The sequence below is a fragment of the Poromitra crassiceps genome (genome assembly GCF_964638095.1).
Source record: "Poromitra crassiceps genome assembly, chromosome: 13".
Classification (NCBI taxonomy): Eukaryota; Metazoa; Chordata; class Actinopteri; order Beryciformes; family Melamphaidae; genus Poromitra; species Poromitra crassiceps.
This window is the reverse complement of record NC_139644.1, coordinates 35,243,177-35,266,316: the sequence shown is the minus strand read 5'-3', so window position 1 is coordinate 35,266,316 and position 23,140 is coordinate 35,243,177. Positions and strand designations below refer to the sequence as shown.

The 23,140-nt window shown below is 43.5% G+C and overlaps 1 protein-coding gene across 1 annotated transcript in view; it reads left to right on the top strand.

Annotated features, from left to right (window-relative positions):
- Window positions 1–563: 563 nt before the first annotated feature.
- The window catches only part of LOC310788518 (zinc finger CCCH domain-containing protein 7B-like), a 29,937-nt gene continuing 7,360 nt past the window's right edge, over window positions 564–23,140 (top strand). The window contains exons 1-16 of the mRNA XM_083650059.1: window positions 564–677; window positions 1,237–1,304; window positions 1,419–1,455; window positions 3,063–3,260; window positions 5,121–5,279; window positions 9,555–9,635; window positions 10,279–10,338; window positions 10,623–10,677; window positions 10,807–11,057; window positions 12,000–12,768; window positions 13,822–13,886; window positions 13,979–14,072; window positions 14,945–15,106; window positions 20,552–20,766; window positions 22,376–22,470; window positions 22,669–22,850. Coding sequence (XP_083506185.1) covers window positions 675–677; window positions 1,237–1,304; window positions 1,419–1,455; window positions 3,063–3,260; window positions 5,121–5,279; window positions 9,555–9,635; window positions 10,279–10,338; window positions 10,623–10,677; window positions 10,807–11,057; window positions 12,000–12,768; window positions 13,822–13,886; window positions 13,979–14,072; window positions 14,945–15,106; window positions 20,552–20,766; window positions 22,376–22,470; window positions 22,669–22,850 — 2,494 coding nt within the window. The 5' untranslated portion in view covers window positions 564–674. The remainder of the gene's footprint in view (window positions 678–1,236; window positions 1,305–1,418; window positions 1,456–3,062; window positions 3,261–5,120; window positions 5,280–9,554; window positions 9,636–10,278; window positions 10,339–10,622; window positions 10,678–10,806; window positions 11,058–11,999; window positions 12,769–13,821; window positions 13,887–13,978; window positions 14,073–14,944; window positions 15,107–20,551; window positions 20,767–22,375; window positions 22,471–22,668; window positions 22,851–23,140) is intronic.

Sequence of the window (23,140 nt, the reverse complement as noted above, 5' to 3'; positions counted from 1 at the left end):
CACTACGAAGCGGAGGGACAAGGGATTTGTAGTTCAATTAGGCGACGATGCTGCGTTCATGTCCTCGTCGTAAATCACCACTCCTGACTCTCTCCTGCGCTGGTACCTATTTATTATACAGGCTATGGCTGGTACAGCGTCTGGCAAGCGAGACTAGTCTTCAGTATGCTCCATGAATGAATATCATATTAATACATATGATATTCATTGAAACTATGACCATAATCATAGTGGTTGTTGTGCCACACATACCGGTATATAACATGTAATTATTAGTGACGAGACATTGTTGTTGACATTGTTCATTCGCGTGCTCGTAACTAAGTCGATATTTCCGACAGCACCTGAAGGTAATAATTAACACGCCTCCTGGTTCGACGAACACGAGGGTCGTGGGCTTTGTAGTCCATATTGTATAATGGTAACCTGACCTGACGCTGCCAGATCGTTGGCAGCACATCTAATGCGAAATTATTTTATATTGTGGGGAAATTATAAAACGTGATTTTTTTTCCCACCCAGGCCAAGAACTCACGAGTTCATACGGTTAATCTAAAAAAAGAAATCTAACTTTATGACCCTGAGGCGCCGTTGAGTCAACAAGCCATGAGGCGGTGTGCAGATGTTGCTGGGAATCGAAACGTATCCAAGTAGCTACCACTGGAGTTAGCACGATGGTTAGCACCTTTTGTCTCTCATTGCTGTCATCGTAAACACTACTAGCTGTCAGCTACTGTAGCGTCATAGAAGTTTTCCGCGTCGCTGTTTCTTTCGCTTCCTTCAATTCAGTTCAATGAACTTTATCAGGTAAGTTAGCTAGGTGTGCCTGAACTGAACTTGGTTGACTAGCGCCATGATAGCGAGGGGACGAGTCGTGCATGCTGAGTTCGGGTCGACCGACCTGTACGTGTACAGAACCGGTCCAGATTAACGTTAGTACCGAACAGAGCCGTGTAGTACCGAGTAAACACATGAATAACGTTACAGCAGGCTCTGTCGTGTTTGACCAGCACACTGGCGACCATTATTACAGAAGTACAGCTGCTGACTCAATTCATATTGGCACAAGAGGGAATGCCAGCCATGGAGAGACTTTAGTTGGCACAATGTGCTTCACTGTTTCTTCCTTTCTCCTCTCAAAGGAAGAGGGCGTGTCAGCCATGTTTCACAGAGGCATATTATCAACAATGCATCAGTTAACGTTAGCCTACTTTGTTTTTGCTTTTCTTCCCCCAGTGTACAAAGATGGACTCTGCCAGACAAAAACGCATGGAGGAGATTCAGAAATCTCTGACATTCATACAGTGAGAAGAGTTGCCTTTTTTAAATTGTGGTGACATTGAAACAGACAAACCCGTTGTGGGATTGGCTTTATCACATTTGTTCCAACTAATCCGACTCCCATCTCTGTGTCCCAGGTCATCCCTGCCTTATCCAGAGCCAGAAGGCTACGAGGTACCAGCTATTATATATAAACACAACATTGTCTTGTCTGTCTTCTCTTGATATTTTAAGGTTTGGTTTATTAGTTGTTTTGTCATGGTTAGTTGGTCATAATAGATAATTTCCGCACACACTTCACCTCTGCACTGATTTATTAAAGTGTTGACATTTCAGTCACAAGGACCTTTCTCAAGACATATCATTCATCAATGCAGAGGTGAACCATTGAGGTGAAATGTGTGCGGAAATAATGTTTTTACTTTGGAAATGGATCTTCTGGGGATTTGATTCCCTGCATCACAAGAAAAAGAGACAAGCAAGTGGTGTGCGTGTTGCCTTCTACTCGTCTAGTTGGTCATAATAACCTAGAAATGTCAAACCTTCCTGTTATGTTCTCCAGTTTCCTCCCCCACACACTATTTCTCCATCTCTCTTCACATCTTGTCTACTGGTCAAATCAAAGTGTGACTTAGTTCAGGGCAACTGAACTGTACCCTCGGTACATTTAAAAACTGGCCTGTATCTCTCTTATTGGACTCATTTCAGTGTGGACTTAAACAGTGTGGGAGATTTCTTAATTGCATCAATTATGCCATACTAGTCCATACTTGCACGCCGACTTGCCAAAAATGCTTGCGTGCAGACTTGCCAAAAATCTTCAAAAACAGCTTACATTTGGGGAAATGGAAAAATCAGCTTTGTCAGTCCATGCCTATGCCAATGCTCAATGCCCATGTGCAGTTTCAGATTGGCCAACCCATTGAGGAGAAAAGTGGATGCAGGACAGAGTGTCTCCTCATTTTATAGTCGATATGGCTTAACCCCACCCCCTAAAGAATGTGCAGTTTCACATCTGAATACGTGGTGCATCCATCCCAAAGCTCCAAAAATAATAGTGGTAGTTTGAAATGTACCACTCCTTTCCAGTTGCGGCGTAATTATGCCGGTTGGAGTAAGGGGTTATGATATGTAGGATGGCCTTGAGTTTAATACAATATCTCCCAATAGAAATGTTGAAAGAGTCAAATGTGTTTGGCATTGGTCCCACCAAGAAAAAGTATTTACCACGTTGAGGAAAGAGTTGAATCCGTGAATACATGTTATGACTTCTTAAAGCTACTGTATAGTCTGTTAATTATCAAATGAACATCGGCGGGAAGGCTGTACATGTGACATCACCTCAATAGCAGACATCCATTCTTGATGATGGAGTAGCAAATAAACTAGAGCTGCAATGATTAATCGATTAGTTGTCAACTATTAAATTTATCGCCAACTCCTTTGATAATTGATTCATCTGTTTTTAAGAAAACAAAGTAAAAAATGACCTGATTCTCTTGAATGTGAATTTCCTTGGTTTCTTTACTCCTCTATTACAGTAAACTGAATATCTTTGTGTGCTGGATAAAACCAAGGGTCTTTGGCTTTGGGAAACACTGATTGACATTTTTCACCATTTTCTGACATTTTATAGACCACTATAACAACTAATCAATTAATCCTGAAAATAATTGACAGATTAATCAACAATGAAAATAATTCAAAATGAGGCATTAAAAAGCTTTGGGACGCACCCCCAGCATGTCATCCCCTTTCCATGTCTCCTCTTCTCTTTTCAGGACTTCCTGATGCAGTTGGTGTGCAACCTGCTTGAAGAGGGCAACGCCTCGTTCCGAGAAGGAGATTGGGAGCGAGCGACTAAAGACTTCAACGAGGGGCTGAATGTCACTCACTACGCTACAGCGGAGCAGATCCAAGTCCCCCAAGCTCTGCTGGAGAGCCTGTATGTCAATCGGGCCTCTGCCTACTACAGCATGGTGCGTTTGGTGTTGTGTGTGTTTCAGAGAAATCGGTTTAGCTAAGACAGACAGAAACCAGTGTTTCCCATACATAAAGGAATTTGTGGCGGGCCGCCACAATAATATTCTGACCGCCACAATAAGATGTTGACCAAATTTTTTTTTTTTTTTTTTTTTTTAACAGTGCACCTGAACGCAACATGCAAGATATCCGCTGAATAAGTGTCCAATAAACGTTCATGTCATTCTGGCCAATACTTCTGTTATAGCATTTCAGTCTGGAATATGGAATATATTTCAATAATCTATGATTTAGCTGCTAAATTGTCAAATACCGCCATCTGCTCGCTACCCAGGCACTTATGTACTTAACCTAACTAACTTAACCTAACTAACTATCCAGTGTGCACAACACTGTCAGCCTAAACTCCGGCTGACACCCCAAAAACCTACAATCCGCTACAGAAAAATGTATATTGTTTGTTTATTAACTGGCCCCTCGCCTTCTATCATTTCACGAAAGTGGCAAAGCAAGTTGAGTATCCCTGACCTATAGGGAGAATTTTAGTTTGTCATTGTAAACCCACAGCACAGTAATGATGACATGTTCTTCATAGATCTAGCCTTTTAATTTTGCTCTTAAGCTTTCTCAAAGTACACCAAATTCATGCATTTTACTTTAAAATGTTTTAAAAAATCTCGCGGGGGGGCACGCCCCCGCACCCCCCTAGGGGGTCTGCGGTCCCCTACCACAAATTCTCAAAATCCTGTGGGAAACACTGGAAACACTGTCTGTTAGCGATGTAGATAGCTCGTCTATAATCTGCACTACCGTACTTCGGCATTCCCTGACTATTGTGTGCCACATAAAACACATCATTAAACACAAATTGTTTGGCAGACACTGACCTCTCCACACCCATACCTGCTTAGAGCGCGAGTCAGTCACCTGAAGATGAAGCTGACACTGGTTCAGTTCCTGGTGGAAGTTCAGTATGATGTTTCAGCCTGCTTCAAGGAACATAGAAATGGATCTATAATATCCAGTGACAGGCTAGTCTGCTAGTCCACCTCAGTTTGTGTTGCAGTTCAGTTTGGCACCAAGCATGAAATTAGATAGTTGTTTGGGAAGAAGGAAGGTAATAAAAGTAAAGTCGGCAGGCATCAGAATAAACTGATGGAGAAGGAAAGGAAGATAATAATTACTGGAGAGGTTTCAGACAGAGAGAGAAAGTAAACTAACGCCATGCTTCAGTTTAGATCAGTGGTTCTCGAATGGGGATCCGGGGACCCCCAGGGGTCCTTTAGGGGGTTCCAGGGGGTCCCCAGCCAAAAGGGGGGTAATTTATTTTGGCTATAATTCCATTCATAAGTAACACAATGACTATTTTGGTCGTGGGTTTTATACACTTTCTGTAATAAAACATCTAAAAGCATCAATCTTATTATCATATGGGGGACCGTGGGACAAAATCCTATCAAATGGGGATCCGTGGTCTAATCTTTGTCAGTTTAGGGGTCCCTCGTGAATTTCTTTTGAGAACAACTGATTTAGATAGTGGTTAGTTTTGCCACCTAACATTTCAGAACTGCATGCACTTGTAATGCTGTCATCATTTGTGCGCTGACCACCAAAGTGTGGGAAGGCAAAGTGAAAATTTAAATAAAAAAGTGTGAAAATGTGTAAGAAGCAACGTTCTCCAAACTGAATATAGGGATAGCTGTGGGTTGAAATGCAAAATAAGATCATTTGGTGACTCGATAACGATAATGCATTTACTAGTGTTAGAGCATGCTTCAAATGTGTTGATCTCATCTATTATTATTATCATTTTCCTTATCTTTAACTTGCTCTGTCTCTCTCATATTTTCCTTTAGGGGGCGTTTGAGCGCGGTGTGCAGGACTGCGACAGCGCACTGGAAGTGTGTAAGGAAAGCCCCAGAGTGCTGTACAGGAAGGCTCTTTGTTTGAAGCAGCTGGGACGCTACAAGGAGGCCTACAACTGCACTACAGACTGCCTGCTCATCACACGGCTGGTAAAGCACTGGGTCCAGCTGGGAGGGTTAAACTGTCAGTTGAAGGACCAAAATAGAGAGGCAAAGTGGAACGTCACTTCCTGCTTCAGCACTGTACCAGAGATTTTCATCCGCCATTTATTTTCCCATAGACATTTCATAAAATGCTTATAAAAATAGTTTTACTTGTTCAAACCAAACGGTGGAGATATATTTAGAAACAGGAGAGATTGCATAACATTTCGCTCGGACCAAAACGTAAAAAAAATGTGGGTATAAAGAAAATATTTTTTCTATGTTTTTTAAAGTGTTGGTCCGAGTGAAATGTTCTATGGCCTCTCCCGATTCTAAATATAGCTGAACCGTTCGGTTTGACCAAGTAAAACTATTTTTATAAGCATTTTACGAAATGTCTATCGGAAAATAAATTGCGGAAGAAAATCTCTGGTACAGTGCTGAAGCAGGAAAGTGACGTTCACTTTGCCTCTATATAACTCTTAACTACGGTACTCTTTCTGCGTATTTACACTGGTTTGTACAGAAAGGGGGTGTTGCAAAGGCCATAGAGAAGCTGGAATAGTTCAATGCTAAAACAGCTGTTAAAGGAACACTCCGCCCATTTTCAAAAAACTGTAAACGGTTTTGAAGTCTGTCATTTAATTTGACAGTTATTGAGTGTTAAAGTTAATAACTCATTAACTCAAATCAACTCTCAATAACTGTTATTGAGAGTTGATTTGAGTTAATGAGTTATTCATTTGAGTTAGTGTGGACCAGTGATGTCACTGGTCCACACTTTAACACTCAATAGAGAGGTCCAGTAACGAGTCCGGAAATCATCGATGCTAACGCCCCTGGTTCCATACAGTTTTCGCCTATGGGAGTTTTGAATGGGTTTTTGGCGCGATGCTTCTAATAATCTCTCTGGGCAACGCTGGCTTAATCAAACGCGAACCAGTGTTTAGTAACATCATCTTCACACATGAAGACCACTTTTATGAGTTTTGAAGCTTTTACATGCCGTTAAACGGGCGGCTAGCTAGCAAACGGCTAAATGAGACTACACTGCTGAGTCGATGTGGATATATACGTCAATAACGTCACCACTTCAAAGGGCGAACACGGAAATTCTCTTTCCCTCACCTGGTTCAGCCCCGTTCAGCCCGAGGTAATCAGTGCACACATCCAACAACAGTCCAGGTTGACTGCTGACGTGACGTGAAGCCTATGCGACAGTGTGTAGTTCAGGATTAGCTTAGCTCGAGCATTTTACTTCTAGGGCTCGCATTTACGCTACAAAACTCATGAAAGTGGTCCTCATGTGTGAAGATTATCCCGCTGAACCTTGGTTCGCGTTTGATTAAACTTGCGTTGCCCACAGACATTATTTGAAGCATATCGCCAAAAACCCATTCAAAAATCCCATAGACAGAAACAGTGTGGAACCAGGAAGTTCGGGACTTCCGCATTCAGCCTACAAAAATACGTCATCCCTGGACCTCTCTATAACTGTCAAATTAAATGACAGACTTCAAAACCGTTTACAGTTGTCTGATACTACTGATGTTCTAATGATACAAAGCTGGTTGAAAATGGGCAGAGTGTTCCTTTAAGGACTTTTTTTTGTTTTTAAAGTTTAATGTAGTTCGACAAACCCAATCACTAAGCCTGAGCACTTAAAAAGTGTGAGTGCTCTTGTTGTTTATGAGTTGAGACTGCGGGACGGTGGTACTATCACCTTATAAGGCCATACTAAGCAAAGCATATTAAGATCATAATTCATGTACAACAACTTGCTTACTAGTCTCGCTGGCCGGCAGCCTCCCCTCCCTACTGTGAGAAGAGTCTGGCGGCACAGGTCTCCATTGTGGGATTGCGATATGCGGAGCAGCATATGCTGTCCCACAACCAAAACAAAAAACATACAAATTTAAAAAGCATTTAAGTAGCTATGCAAATCTTAGATGTTTACTAGTCTCGCTGGCCAGCCTCCCCTCCTTCCGTGAGAGGAGTCTGGCAGTGCTGGTCACCATTCTGGAATTGTTATGGGGTCGTGCTTAGTGGCAGTGCATTTGGAAAATAGTTTCCAACAATCCAACTTGCCATTTTCAGCGTGTAGCAAAGAGCTAGCGTGTAGGTTTCTGGCGTTAGCTTGCTAGTTAGTTAGCATTGTTGTTTTCACTGCGGCAGCAGGGGACTATTTACAGCGACACACAGGGTGGAGGGAGCGGAAGCCGCTCTGATTGACATGGTCGGAGCCAATGACGGCGCTTGTAAGTGGGGAGTGGAAATCTGGCAGCGTCTGAAATGGACGCCTCCAATGGGAGAGCAGCTGTAGAGCAGGGGAGGGCTTATGCCAGCAGCCTGTTTACTTGCAGCCAGACAACTCTCACGGAAGGGAGGGGAGGCTGGCCAGCGAGACTAGATGTTTACTAAGACCATTCTATTATCTAATGAAACCTGAAATAATATTTGAGATAGCAGTAAACTTAATAACTGACTTAATAAATATGACTTTCATTGTTTCCCCGAGAAAAAATGTCAGGCCTGGAGGGATTTCGAAACGTACCCCGACCGCAACGGTGGGGGCCCTCATTGGCAGCGCTAAACTTTTAGCTAACCTGTTCGCAATGGCATCCCAAGTATCATCATACTATTACGGGATGCGATGCGAGCAGTTGTATTATGGGATGTGCGTTTCTCAGACAACGACACACGCTGACATGTTTTGGCACAGCGCCGCACGCTGGCACGATGCTCCTAAAAGCAAAATGCGTATTGTTTTGTTGAATGATTTGGCATCTCCTATTACTGTCAACACCAGTATTGTTGTATTGTAATAATATGCCATAAAGGTTTATTGAAATGTTGGGCAGGAAAAAAAATCGTACAAAAATAAAAAAGAAATGAAAAAGAATTCTGGCCTGGCGTGTGTGTTATTGGCCTTGCGGGCCCGCCAGGCCTGTAGAATGGTAGGGAAAACACTGAGTCTTTGAACCAATTGTGTAGAATGACTCGTGTTGTGCGAGCGTCTGTTTAGAAAAGATAAAGCCAGTGTGAGACTGCATCTGCGGACTCGTCGAGGATCTCCTGGTGAAATGTCTTGTAATGTCGCAGCTCAGTCAGTGTGAAAACGAGCCAAAGACTCCTGATTACAACACAGCAAGTTGCGTAGTGTGAAAAAGAACCGCGAGTCACTGACATCTGGCACATCACGCTTCTAAACGGAACCTTCTTTTTTTTTCAGGCACTGCTGTTCTTCTCTGGCTTCTCTTTTCCATGCTTGTTGTTCTCTGCCCTTCTTTTGGCAAAGTGTAATGGACCTGTGACGTTACAGTGAGGCGGAAACCACTGCGAAATTCTTTGTTGTGTGTATTGCGATGCTTTTTCAAGATGGTTCAGGATTTTAAGTCTAACAAGGTTACCACCAGAGAGATAATCCTAACCCTTTGTTTGGCATCCGTTCAAATAAGTAATCGCTCTTGTGAATGAGCTGGAGATGTGAGAGCGACTTGCAATTTAAACAGGAATAGATTAGAAGGAGTAGCAGTCTAAAGAAAATGAGACAAAGGCGCAGATGACCTAGATCAGTTTCAAGTGTAAGAGCACAACAAGCAGGACTAGCAGGTGCACCACAGGGCAATCCTCCCGGCCTCATTTCTTTTGCCACGGGCTCATCATAGAGACACTGCGGAACGCGTCATCATTCAGAAACCACGCCCAACACGATGGAAAACACAAAGGACCAACTATCGTGCCAACTTCTAGCAAAACAAACCGTGGCTAACCGGGCGAACAAAGGAACTCTCGTCAGATACAGATAGTTTTGCAGATATCTAGGAGGAATTGGCTAGTGTCAAATAATGAGATGTTGTGTGCGTTTACTTCATTCATTTGAACTGCGAACGAGACGTGAGCTGATCACAACTTTTGTCTGCTGACTTTCTGCTTCCTGAATCTCCCCCCCCAATCCTGGCATTCTCCTATGTCGCATGTTGCACACAAAGATCTTATATACGGAAGATGAACACTCCAACTTACTTCATTGACAGCTAGATCCACATTTTTCTTTTTAACGGCTTCCTTGTTTTGCTCGGGAGTACAAAAAAACTTTAATTGGTGATTTTTTTTTACATTTGTTGTGTGCGCAGCCCAGCACACAACAGCTTTTAGCTATGTTTAATTCAAGGAAAATGACGCTGGTGTGTGGGAGTGAATGGAGCGCTATCCCCCGTGATGGGGGCGTGGCCTATTTCATGCAGTGTCTCAATGCTTTTTGTGTTGACCTCTTCCCAGGACCAGCAGGTGAATGAGCTGGCGCAGGAGCTGGCCATGCATCTGGGACTGAAAAATCGAAAAGCCTACGTCAGCACAAAGGTTAGTAGAGAAGCAATTGTTGGCGGGATCTATTTCACCCCTGCATGAAATCACCCATAAGCGGGATCCTGCACCGACGGCTGTGAACACACTCATAAACACACTAGTTTGAAATCGACGTGCTGTATATGAAAACATAGACTTGTGGTCGATGTTTGAGTGAGATCCTCTTCTCCAATAGGTTGAGGCCACGTCTCGTCATAGACGCTGGTTTAGCTGGCTCAACCTGGCTGGGGGCGTGGTCAGGGTGGGGTAAAACCCCCCGTTCTATCCATTCAGCAAAGTTAGAAAGTTAGAAACCCAGCCCAGGCAGACACGATCGGGGATTTAACCACCGCAGTAAACGCACATCTGAGCAGACGTCTTGTGTTCTGCTCTAGACCCCCCAAACCTGTAGTTTAGAGCCGCAGCACCGTCTTTTGGTGAGTCAGCCCATGAGATATATGGGCGGTTTTACTAGCCTAGGTAAACCCAGCCCCCACGTGACCTGCTCTCTCAGTTCCCAGTCACTAGTGACTGAGAACAGGTCTGAGAGCAGGTCACGTGGGGGATGGGTTTACCCAGGCTACGGTTTTACCCCACTGTGCTCTCTGCTGTGTGCTTTATTTCTGATATCGAGTGTGTGTTATGTCGTCTTTCCCAGGAAGAGCATGTTGCTGCCAGAGCGCTCTATAATGGAAGCATGGCTGCTCAAGCTGTAAAGGCAAGTACAACCAACATCTTTGTTCCTCATCATCAGAGATGAGAGAGGTAACGAGATTTCATAAAGACTAATAATCGCAAAGTATACTATCAATTTGTTCAAAAAGACATTTTGATATTTGCATTGAAAAACCTTTCAGCTGCAAATATACATGCATATTTCTTCTGCAGATATATTTTTGTGCATCTAAATTTTGAGAAATGAGGCCCATAGCTCATAATGTAGTTTAGATGCTCTTTATTTGTGTGAATGATAGTGTATCCCTTTTTCTTTCTTTTCACCAGGTGTCAGGTGCTTATTTAGGGAATGGCCCGAATCCTTTGAGTGGTATTGCACCAGGTTTGAATACTTGACCAACTATAGATTTAAATGTTATCACAATAGCCGAAAAGATGATTGGCTACTCAAAAATATGCAAAATCAATTAAAATACTTGCTCTGGTTTTCTTTCTTCCTGCTTCTCTTCAGTCGGTTTTCCCGGCATGCCTCGGCCCTCCATACCAGTCAGTTTCATCTCCTTGCCTTCTCTCTATGGTGCTCCTGGCTCCATGCCCTTCCCTTCTCCCTATGGAGCTCAGGGCTCCTCTGCACCTCTTAGCTGCCACCAACTAGCCGCCCTCTCCGTGCCTGAACCGGACATCCTGGAGGACTCTGAGCTGATCGGAGAGGATTTAGATAGCCTGTTAGACTGCTTCCCTAGTGAGCCAGAGCCCACTGAGGTAAGGGAGGGGTGTGTGTGTGTGTGCGTGTCATTTTAAATCCAAAACCTAAAAAAGCATATACTGTAAGGTGAAATTGATCATCATCTTTTCAAGACCAGGAAATGAAACTGTGGGACCTATTCAAAAAGACGTTTTTAAGTCCAGATACACAGCCGACTGTCCATTATGTGTAGCTGTAGACCGACTGTAATTTCACATATTACATTTGACATGTATTCTAGATTGATATGACCTTAGCAGCATACATCACATTAAACCTCCACCGAAAGCTTCAAGTCCAGTCAAGAAATTGAGGGCCATGAATTTTAAACAAACTAGAACTAACCGCCTCTCGGGTGTAATATGCCTCCACCAAGAAGTCAATTTGCAGATTACATCCATGTCTGTCCAGATACAAGGCAAGCACAAATACCTTAAAGCCCACGGCGCAGTGGTGTGCCCATTCAGCCTTATGGTACTTTAGGCAATGTTTGGGGGTACCTCACCAACAGCTACTCATTTTCAACAGGGAAAATGGCCTTACCCCTTAACCCTACCCTCCCACCACCCACATACCCCTAGCCATCCCTCGAACCCAGACACTCTACAATCTTCCTATCCCTAGCTATGGCCCCTTTCTCCTAGCCCCACCCACTTCCCTTTGATCATCAAAATCTAAAAAAGTTCATCCTTGAGTCCAAGTGGACATTTAGTGAGAAATTTGAAGAAATTCCCTCAAGGCGTTCCACCTGAGATATCTCGTTAACGAGCATGGGACGGACAGACATACAGACATACAACCTGAAAACATAATGCCTCCAGCCACGGCTATACAGCGTAGGCATGAAAATATATAGAGACCCTAGAGCTACATAATAGCTTATTTATTTCACACACTCTCTCTCTTTTCTAATCCATCCTTCTTCACTCATGTATTTGTTTCCTTTCCATGCCTTCCAGACGGACATCCAGGCAGCGTTCCCTGACCCCAGGTCTGAGTCCACTTATGCACCTGCTGCCCCCTCCATCCTGCCCGCGCCGACGCCCCAGCTCCCGCCGGCCTTCTTCAGCTCGGCCACCAACCAGCTCAACTCTCTGGACGCCTTCTGCACCTCAGGTGGCCGTGCGGGTCCCATGGCCTTCACCCTGGATGCCCTCTCCACCTCCGATGGCCTGGATGCTTTAGATGGCTTCTCCTCGGGCCACGGAGGCACCGCAATGAAAACGGCAGCACAGCATACCCTCGATGACCTTGATTCTCTGGACGACCTCTTGGATTCACAGTTAAGCGCCGACTCCGGACAGCATGTTAACCAACCCAGGGCAAAACTGGACTCACTGGACCCAGAGGAAATGTCCCTTGATGATTGCCTAGATGCCCTATCTGGCCCCAGCAGAGATGTCCCTGACATTGGTGTGAACACTCTGGAAACGCTGGACTCCCTTGACGATTGCCTAGATGCCCTGCAGAGCGTCTCCATATCTGGCCCTAGCGGAGATGTCCCTAACATTGGTGTGAACACTCTGGAAACGCTGGACTCCCTCGACGATTGCCTAGAATCCCTGGAGAGCCCTGGCCATAGTGGAGATGGCCCTAATATGGGTGTCAACACTCTGGAAATGCTGGACTCCCTCGATGCCCTGGATTCCTTCCCCGGAGCTTCAGCTTTGCCAGCAGTTGCTATCGGGGGAGGAGGCCTTGACTCACTCTCTGACTTCGGCTTTCCTGGTGATTCATTTTTTTCATGTGATTTAATCATTTGTATTACTATTTGGCAAGGTAGGAGAATAAATAATAATAAAGATAGATTCTAAAAAAGATTACCAGGGTATGTGGGCTAAGGGCATAGGTTTCATTTCAACTTTGATGCGGAAAATATCAAATGTGATCAAACTCAAGGCAGCAACTCACACTGATCACTACTGGTTGTAGCTTAAATACAACTCAGTTTTGCCATACTTCATTAGCAAGATTGAAAGAAGAGAGACTTTTTTTAAAGAGATATACATTTACATGACAAAAGTATGCAGGTATGAAATAGTGAAGAGAATTTTCGGTCAGTGTGCGACGCATAGTAAGACATTGTTATACTGCACCGCTGATCTAAAGGCCAAGGATAAATCGAAATATTGTGGTGGAGAAATACTATGACCCCTACGGCTTCTGAAACCTTTTCAAAACCCATTTGGATGAACTGAAAAATGCATGATGTTCATGAAGCTAAAACCAAGACTGCTTTTCTTGGCTCCTGAAAGGTTGACATTTGAGAGATAAAAGGTTTTGACCCGACGGCCGTGAAATTAAACGGGGAAGTCTTTGGGAAGGGCTCAATCTTTTTTTATTCTTATGGGAAAGGAGTGTTGTTTTACACTAAAAAAGGACAGAATGTGATATGGCACGGTGGCTCAGTGGTTAGCACTGTTGCTTCACAGCAAGAAGGTCCTGGGTTCGAACCCCGGTCCGTCCCAGGTCATTTCTGTGTGGAGTTTACATGTTCTCCCCGTGTTTTCTCCGGGCGCTCCAGTTTCCTTCCACCATCAAAGACATGTACTGTATGTTAGGGTTAAGCCTCCTGTCGTTGCCCCTGACCTAGGCAATGGCAAAACGAACTGGAGTTGGTCCCCGGGCGCTGCACTGTGGCTGCCCACTGCTCCTAGTTCTAGGAAGGTTCCTAGTAGAGGATGGGTCAAATGCAGAGGATGGATTTCCGCATGGGGATAAATAAAGGATAACTTAAGCTTCAGTCAAACTCAACTGTGCTTTCTCCCTGTTGCTATCCAGGTGCCACGCCCTCTCACAGCGCTGCTGCCCCTTCTGTGCATTCGGCCAAGAATAACAACAACAAAGTAAGATTTAATCTCAAGCTTGTATTATCAGCTGTTTACATTTGTCTTCGTCAGCATTAACTAAAAATCTGATTCCTACCATGCCCATGAAGGAGAAGAATAACCAGGTGACCAGTGCAGTCTGTAACCCCCTGTCCCCCACCCACGACTTCATGCAGGCCTGCTCTGCCTGTTTCTCCCGGGAAGGTATGTTAGCAGACGAGACTTTGAGCGAAGTTCAGTATACTAAACTGTTGTCCAGTAAGAAAGCACACTGACCCATGTACTTCTTAGCTGGGATTGACTTTACTGCCAGGCAGGTTTTCATATCCTTCTGTCTTCCCTATACTGGGATATACTGGATACTGGATATACTGTATACTGGAGGGGGAACTTTAGGTGTTATCTGTATCCTGCACCCTCCTTTTAAAGCAGGCAGAAAGGGAAGCAAAATGTCAAGCCATTGAAAGGCCAAGCTCAATGCAAAATTCAATCTGATGTATTTCAGTGACAGTGAGTTATAGTGAGGTCAAGTATCTGGCAAGGTTTTAATAACTCAACAAATAGTATATTTGTATGAGTTTACACCTTCAGCAACAGCAAATAATATGGGTTTAAGGGTTCACAAAATGACGGGTTCGATACATTTTCGACAGCAGAAAAGTAGAAATGCCAGAGAAGTTTCCTTGATTATTATTTTTTTTTTCACAGTCTAGTTCAAAATTCAATTTCAGTTTACAACAATCTTTTCTTTCTTTTTTTTTACACTTTTCGTCTTTTTCGTCTCCGTTTTTTGCTTACCATGATATCCTTGTAGAAGACTTGCACTGTTCAGCAGTGAAAGATTCGTTCAGTTTGCAACACGGATTGAACCTAAAGCCTCGGCATACTTTTACTCGTTGGTAATTCCTTTCTATCTCTGTAGCAGTGATTTGCGATCTCAATCACAGTTTTCTGTATGTCATTCACATCCCCATTTCCCCCTTTATTTAAAAAATATTTCAAATAATAATTTAATAAATAATAATAGTCTCCCTGTATTTCAAACCTTGCTTTTCCCTGTCCCTCTTTTTCCCCAGGCCGAGGGATCTATACATACGTTCACAAGCCAGAACTGGTCCACAGCTGCAGTCGGGACAGCCTATTGTGCAGGAGGAAGGCAGCTTTCCCTTCGGAGTGGACCAGAGTGCGAGCCATGCCAAGCTGGACCGCTTTCACTGGCCCATATAAGATTTGCATAGGTAAGGATGCTCAAATCAGACAGTTGGGTGATAATCTGGGAGGGTTAATGGACATAAACATTAATCATACCTATGTTTTCCATAACACACCACATGTTTTTAGAGACTAGTGAGGGGGACAGAGTAGCCACTGTGTTCAGAAATCACACAAGTTTGTCAGAACAAGTCAGTTAGTATTTCCAATCAAAATTTGTTGAATAAAACTCTCAGCTGTTGTCTCTAGTTGAGCAAAGCAGTTTAATCGTTCATGCAGCATGCATAGAAATACAGTGTATGCCATTTTCTAGTGAAGCGAATAGTTCCATATACATTATGAGTTCAAAAAAGGGGAGTATGTGTCAGGTTTGTTGGGAACTAGTTTTATGACTCAGAAGGAATAAAAAATACTATGAAATTAATACCATTATATTATTCATACAAATCAATACATACACAATAACTAAAGCTTAATGTCTTCCACCTCCTCACTTTCTTTAATCCATTAACTATGACCATTTCAGTCTCATCATTCCTGATTGGATGGATAGATAGCTAGATAGATAGATAGATAGATAGATAGATAGATAGATAGATAGATAGATAGATAGATAGATAGATAGATAGATAGATTTTTATTTCTGTGTCATGCACCATATTCAAGGTGCCCAGCCCGTCTGGGCTTACAAGACACAAATCATTCAAGTTCAACAATACAAACAAATCAACAAACAAGCTACAAAACGCTCAAACATAAACAAGACAGAGTTATATATTCAGATGAACAGCTTCTCCATTCTGAGTTTCCAAGCCCTCCCAATAAACCTGGCCAAACTGAAGACTTCATCTCTGAACAACCATTCCAACTTTGCATCATCTCCTGACCAAAATAGTTCCGGTTTCTTATTTTGCATTAACTGAAATAGAGACAATCTTGGTTCCTCATATAGCGTACAATGAAACAAAAAATGAAATTCATCTTCCACAACACCTAATTCACATACAGTACAAAGTCTCTCCTCCTCAGCAATAGAATTGAACCTGCCAACCTCAATGGCCAAAGGGAGGGTACCCGTTCTCAACTGGGCACATAAAGATCTTCTGGATCTATCCAGGGGTAAAGTAACATAGGGTTCTGGAGTGAACATATTTTTAATTTGAACATATGTTCTAAGTTTTGGTTTGAGCCAGATGTCATTGGCCCATCTTTCTTTATAATCAGGAAATAGCCTATGTTTAATATAGCGAACACTACAACGTAAACTGTTTCTTAAAATAAATTGCTGATCAGCTTCCCTGAACACATCATTAATATCATTACACCATGGATACTTATGTGCTTTATCCCAGTTAAACACTTGTTTTGTAACTCTACTCTCTGGCATATTAGATAGACGGTTCCACAATCTCAACATTTCACCTTTTTGTTTGATCAAACAAGGCTCCCAACCCATATCCCCTTGAAAAGCCAACACAGGTGTAAATTTATGTACGCCCAGAAAACATCGGATTGCACGATTTTGGATGGCATTCACCTTAGAAAATTTCTTTCTTCCCCAAACTCCAGCTGCATAAAACAAAACTGGTGACACACATGCATCATAAAGCTTTGAAAATGTAGCATAACCAAGATTTTTACAAGTTTTCACTTTACTTATTACTGAACCCAGGGCTCTACCAGCAGTGTCGGCCAACACACTGATGCCCTCTTCAAACGTAGAAAATTCATCAAAAGTAAAACCCAGATATTTATTGGATTGTTTCCCAGGAGGCAGTTTGAGTGAACACTTCTTGATAGGAATTGTTTATTTTGTTACTCGAGTTGAGATGAGATAAACTGTATTGTCCCCTGGGGGAAATTTGTCTTGGGCAAAAAGTGCATATAGCCACATCCCGGCTTAACAACAGACCACATCAGAATCACAATCAGAATCACTTTTATTGCCACAGTATGCAAGTTACATACGAGGAATTTGTCTTAGTGTCTGTATGCAGCGTAGCGGTCACATCAATATACAGAGATAAGAAGTAGGAAGGTAACTAAAGACAATCACAAAGTTGCAAGTGCAATCAAATCGAGTAAATATATACAATATGTACATGAGTGGTGAAGTGTTCTGTGGATAATAAATATGAATTTACATGAGATTTACAGACTAAGTTAAATAGGCGTTAAATAGGCAGTGGATTTACATGAATTTACAGTCCCAGTTAACCAGGCATTAAATTAGATATGAGTTACAGTTGTATGGGGGGGGGGGGGGGGTCAGCTAAGTTCAGGAGGAGGTGGGGGGGGGGGGGGGGGGGGGGTGAGGTCCTTGGTGGAGGGGGTTTCCGGGCCTTGTTGCTGAGGCTGATGGCAGTTGGGAAGAAGCTGGTCTTGTGGTGGGTGGTTCTGGTCTTGGTAGACCTCAGTCTCTTGCCGTGGGGGAGCGTCTCAAAGAGTTTGTGGCCAGGGTGGGGGGGGTCGGCCATGGTCTTGCGAGACCGTTTCAGTGTGCTGGCATACAAACAGTCAACAACAAAGAACATAGACACTCTATAATTGCACTAATTTCATCAGAGGAAAGTGTAACCAAGACATAATAGTTACAAAGCCCCATTGCACTATTTGTTCAATTCAGACTTTTCAGGATAACAAAAAAGCAAAGTAAAAATACTGAAAATCCCTCAGTCAGCATCACATGTGCCGGGGGTTGTGCAAAAAGTGTACTGTACATACACTGTGAGGAGATTTCAAACATTGTTACCTCTATGAGGTAGAATAGTAAAAGAAGAAGAAAGACCACAACTAAAACTTCAGAGTAAAATGTAAGATAATAAAAGAATAAAAGTCCTAGAATATAAGATCAGTCAAATAAAAGAGCAATTAATAAGCATAGCAAGAGCTTAACCCAGAGCGTAAGCTACAATACCTCCTTTCCTAGAGAACCTCCTCCTATCATCCTATGGCATACTACAACCGCGAGATAGGGCTGGTTGTTTGTTAAGAAGTGCAATTGAAGTTGAGAGGAAGGAGAGCTTAAAGTCGAACTGAACCTGTTCGTCACGTGCATAATGAGTTCGTTTCAGACTGAAAACATAGTTTGTCTAAGATGACAGGTTGAGAGGCGGGTCATAGTATCATGTCGATGATTTTATTTGACAATTCTGGGGACTGGATTGGGCTTTGGCCAATCCTGGCGTGTTCCGCCTCCAAATCGAGTGGGATTCAGTGTGTTGTGGCGCTCCCCTCGGGAAGAGCCTTTTGACGGGAGGAGTGGAGCTCAGCGAGCCACAGGCAGCCAGCTGCCTTCGTGTTGCCGAGCGGAGAGTGCAGCACGTCGGCCTGGAATCTCCGAAGTGCGACCCCTGACAACCAAGCTCTCGCATGCGCACGCCATTATCGCTGCTGTAAATACGATATCCCTGGAATGCGCGTTTTAACGAGCCAGGTACATGTCTTTGCATTCTTAGAGATTATAGTTTTTGTTTTTTGTTCATGTTTCTAACAATTGGCCAAGTTAGTATTAATTAATACACAGGAGGACAAGATGTTACTATCCCTTCCCTTGGGCCAAAATCCGAGGAAAAACACATTTAGAAGCCCAATCCAGAATAAAACAAGCTAACAGGCTAACAAACTAATAAACAAGACACAAATCACCAGTTACCTACCCTAGCCAACAGCAGTATGAAGCATGTCATTGTGGTTTTCAAGTGGGCACCTTCCTTCACCGACGTTTCGTTAAGTTAGGCCCACGACACCTCAAGAAGCTTAACGGTGTAATCCAGTGTCCTGGAAACACCCCCCTCCATGCTACCACCGCACAACTGCATATTACCTCACTATCTAAGCCTAGCTATCCAGGTCGGTTCGGTATGACATTCCTGACTACACCACCACTGTCAATGATTCAGCCCTGTTGATGCGGACCGTCAATCATGACCAACAACAAACAATCCCTAACTACACCACCACTGTCAATGATTCAGCCTTGTTGTTGCGGACCGTTAATCATGACCAACAACAAACAATCAATCTGACCTTAGTGAGCTCCCCAGCTAGCATGTTTCCTCCTTATCCACAGCCATTCACTTGCTCGTTCTGCTGCCTGAGACATGTTGCTAACCGCAAGTTTCAGGCTCCGTCCCCGAATGCCCAACTCAGTTAGTAAGGCAATAACGGACTTTGCCACAAAACCACGGCAGCCCACCTCTACAGGCCGCACTCGAGCCCTCCAACCTCACTGCACTGCCTCTGCTGCCATTTCAGCATACCTAGCTTTCTTGCGCTCATAAGCCTCCTCAACTCGATCTTCCCACGGGACTGTGAGTTCGATAAAATAAACTCTCTTCTCTACCTCAGACCACAGTAACAAGTCCGGACGTAGCCGGGTGCTAACTATATATGCTGGGATGACTAGCTGTTCATTCAAGTCAACCCTCATTTCCCAGGCTCCACCTACACTTAGCTGCCCTAACTTGTGCCTAACCTTAATTGGTCTAATCTTTTCTCCCTCACGTACACATTTGATCTGTCTAGTCTCTTTGCTAGCAACTAGAGAATTTACTTCTAGCCGCTTTTCCTCAACTGCAGCTGCCAAACATTTCAACACCTGGTTGTGACGCCAGGTGTATCGCCCCTGGGAGAGACTGACCTTACACCCTGACAGTATATGCCTCAGTGTACATACACTAGAACACAACGGGCAGGCACCATCCTCGCCCAACCACTGATTTAAGTTCTGGGGAGATGGCAGCACATCATAGTAGTTAGTTTATGGGATAGGAATTCTGCCAGATGACAGGCACTAGGCGCCATTTTCTACTTCATTTGGAAGAGAAAATTATCCAGAAATGAAGATTTGATTGACAGCTGCATGTCGTGATATGATTGGTTGAAATGGGGTAGAAATTTGATAGTACTAGGTGACGTCAGCAAACTGTACATTACTGTTATCAATGAAATCTTGAAAAATGAACTTTTGATGTGAAAAAGTGTGAAAAACTAAAGAAATTAGATTGTTGTGATTTTGTTTGCATACATTATTAAATAGGTGCACTGCATACCCAGGTATTTGAACTAAAAGAAAAGAAAAGTCATTTTTGGGTTCAGCTCAACTTTAAAGCCGTTACTCTTGTATCGACTAGCTCTGTAACGTCTGCCAGAAGGTAACAAGTCATAATCAGAAAATAAAATGTGTGATGGATCCTTCAGAACTCTATGTTAGTTACCGTGGTTACATGAGTAGCCAACTAACTGTCTGTCACCATGATTGATCAGGAAAATCAAGCCTGAAAGTGTCATTGGTCCAGGTAACAAGGACTTCAGCAGCCTCAATAACAGCCATGCCAGTCCCCCCAAATTCCTGGAAATTCAAAGGGCCTTGTAGTTAAAGCAGGAATAAAAATGCAAAAGAAATAATAATAATAATAAAAATCACGTGCATTCGAGAGACTGAATATTGTTTGTTCTCATTTGTCCAGAGCTGATGAAGTCGGGCGATTTGGGCATGTGTAAGTACGGGGAGAAGTGCACCTTTGCCTTCAACCAGCTTGAGGTGGACATTTGGACCGAAGAGAGGAAGGGAACCTTCAATAGAGACTTTCTGTTTGAACCGGCAGCCGTCACACTGGAACCTATACTTACTGTCATACGGCTTCTGCAAGATCACCTGGGCATGTTCATGTTCCTCTGTCAGGTTAGTACACGTATATGTACATGTTCATGTTCCTCTGTCAGGTTAGTACACGTATATGTACACGCACTCACACAGGAAATACAGTAGAAGCTCACCTGTCTTGGCCATTATGGAATGACTAAATGTTAAGTTATTGGGAGGAAAAAGTAAAATGGCCAATTTGCCAAAGTCTGTTCAAAATAAGAAGCATGGATACGCTCTAAACACCATGTACAGTCTCTTTAAAATGCTTTGATAACTGATCGTTTTGATGTGTGTATGTATAAGTATTTATATATGTATTTATGCTGTCTATTCAATTTGAGCAATTGGAAAAAGGATCAATCAGTCGATGCATTGAAGTGAACTGATGCAAATGGAAGATAGTCATCATGACTATGGTCTGACAATTGATCATGACTGTGCAAAACTCAAGGTTTCTGAAAGACTGAGGCCCTGTTTACACGGCAACGCTACCTGCATAAAATGGCAAAATTCTTTAGCGTTAGTGCCTTCCTTTTACACGGTGACGGCGTTCTTGCGCCGTGAGTCATGATGAACCACCCTGCTGGAATGCACCGGTGAAGCTTTGCATGGGAAGTGTGTGGGCGGTGTACGTGTGCTAGCCTGAGAGCACACAGCTCTCTGTGCTCTCACTATCACACGTGGTCAGGAGTGCAGCTCTGAAGTTCTGCACACAGCTCTCTGTGCTCGACTATCAGACCTGGTCAGGAGTGCAGCTCTGAAGTGGGAGACATTCTGCACACAGCTCTCTGTGCTCGACTATCAGACCTGGTCAGGAGTGCAGCTCTGAAGTGGGAGACATTCTGCACACAGCTCTCTGTGCTCGACTATCAGACCTGGTCAGGTTGTGCAGCGCTGAAGTGGGAGACATTCTGCACACAGCTCTCTGTGCTCGACTATCAGACCTGGTCAGGTTGTGCAGCTCTGAAGTGGGAGATATTCTGCGCAGAATAACTTGCTGATGGTGATATTGTTGACTTCCCATAAATCCTCCAGTGTTTATTCTTCAACGATAGAGCTACAACGATTAGTCGATCGACAGAAAATTAATCGACAACTATTTTGATAATCGTTTTGAGTACAATTTTAAGAGAAAAAATGTAAATTATCGGATTCCAGCTTCTTAAATGTAAATATTTTCTGGTTTCTTTACTCATGTATGACAGTAAACTGATATTATCTTTGAGTTATAGACAAAACAAAACATTTGAGGGCGTCATCTTCCATCCATTTTCTGACATTTTATAGACTAATCGATTAATCGAGAAAATAATCGACAGATTAATCGATTATGAAAATAACCTTTGTTTGCTGCCCTATTCAACGAGCGACTCCTTATTGACGATCACTCAGTTTGCCACGACAGCATATTTTGTTATTGGGCCCATATAACCAAGGTTTTTCTTTATCTGCTTCATCTAGTGACATAACATCTCAACCTTTCAATCTGTCTCTTCTTTCTTTGTTTCATTTCCTCTCTTTTTCCTCCTTCCCTTCCTCTCCTGCCCTCAACCCCCCCCCCCCTCTCTCTCTCTCTCTCTCTCTCTTATCTCTCTCTCTCTCTCTCTTATCTCTCTCTCTCTCTCTTATCTATCTCACCCCACAGGAGTGCTATGACAGTAAACCAAGGATCATCAGTAAGCGTTGCAGAGACAACCGCACCATCTGCTCTAACGCTGGCCACACTTTCGATGCCAATAAGTGAGTTCTCTCCAAAACACACATGCCAATACTAGTCCTCCTTTCACTCTCATTCCATTCACTTACTCATAAGCCAACTCTTTCTTTATCGCTCTCTCACTCACACTCACACACACACACACACACACACACTCACTCACACACTCACTCACTCACACACACACACACACACACTAATGCCTGTTCTGTGCCCGTCAGGTGCTTGACATATGTGGTGATGACCACCACTGTGAACTACAGTAAGATCCGCCCGCTGACTGTCCCGTTCCACTTGGATTTGTGCCGCCAAGCCGACCGCTCCGGCTGCCAGAGAGAGGACCTCTGCCTGTATGCCCACTCCATCATAGAGCTCAACACATGGAAGCTTCAGGAGAACACAGGTACAGTCTGTCAGAGGACCTCTGCCTGTATGCCCACTCCGTCATAGAGCTCAACACATGGAAGCTTCAGGAGAACACAGGTACAGTCTGCCTGTATGCCCACTCCGTCATAGAGCTCAACACATGGAAGCTTCAGGAGAACACAGGTACAGTCTGTCAGACACAAGCACGGACTGGAAGTCATGAGTTTAAAGCAGGGGTTCTCAAAGTGTGACCCGCGGGACAATTTGCGGCCCTCGTGGAACGTTTCTGGTGGCCCGCGATGAGTTAGGTGACATGATGGTATTTGT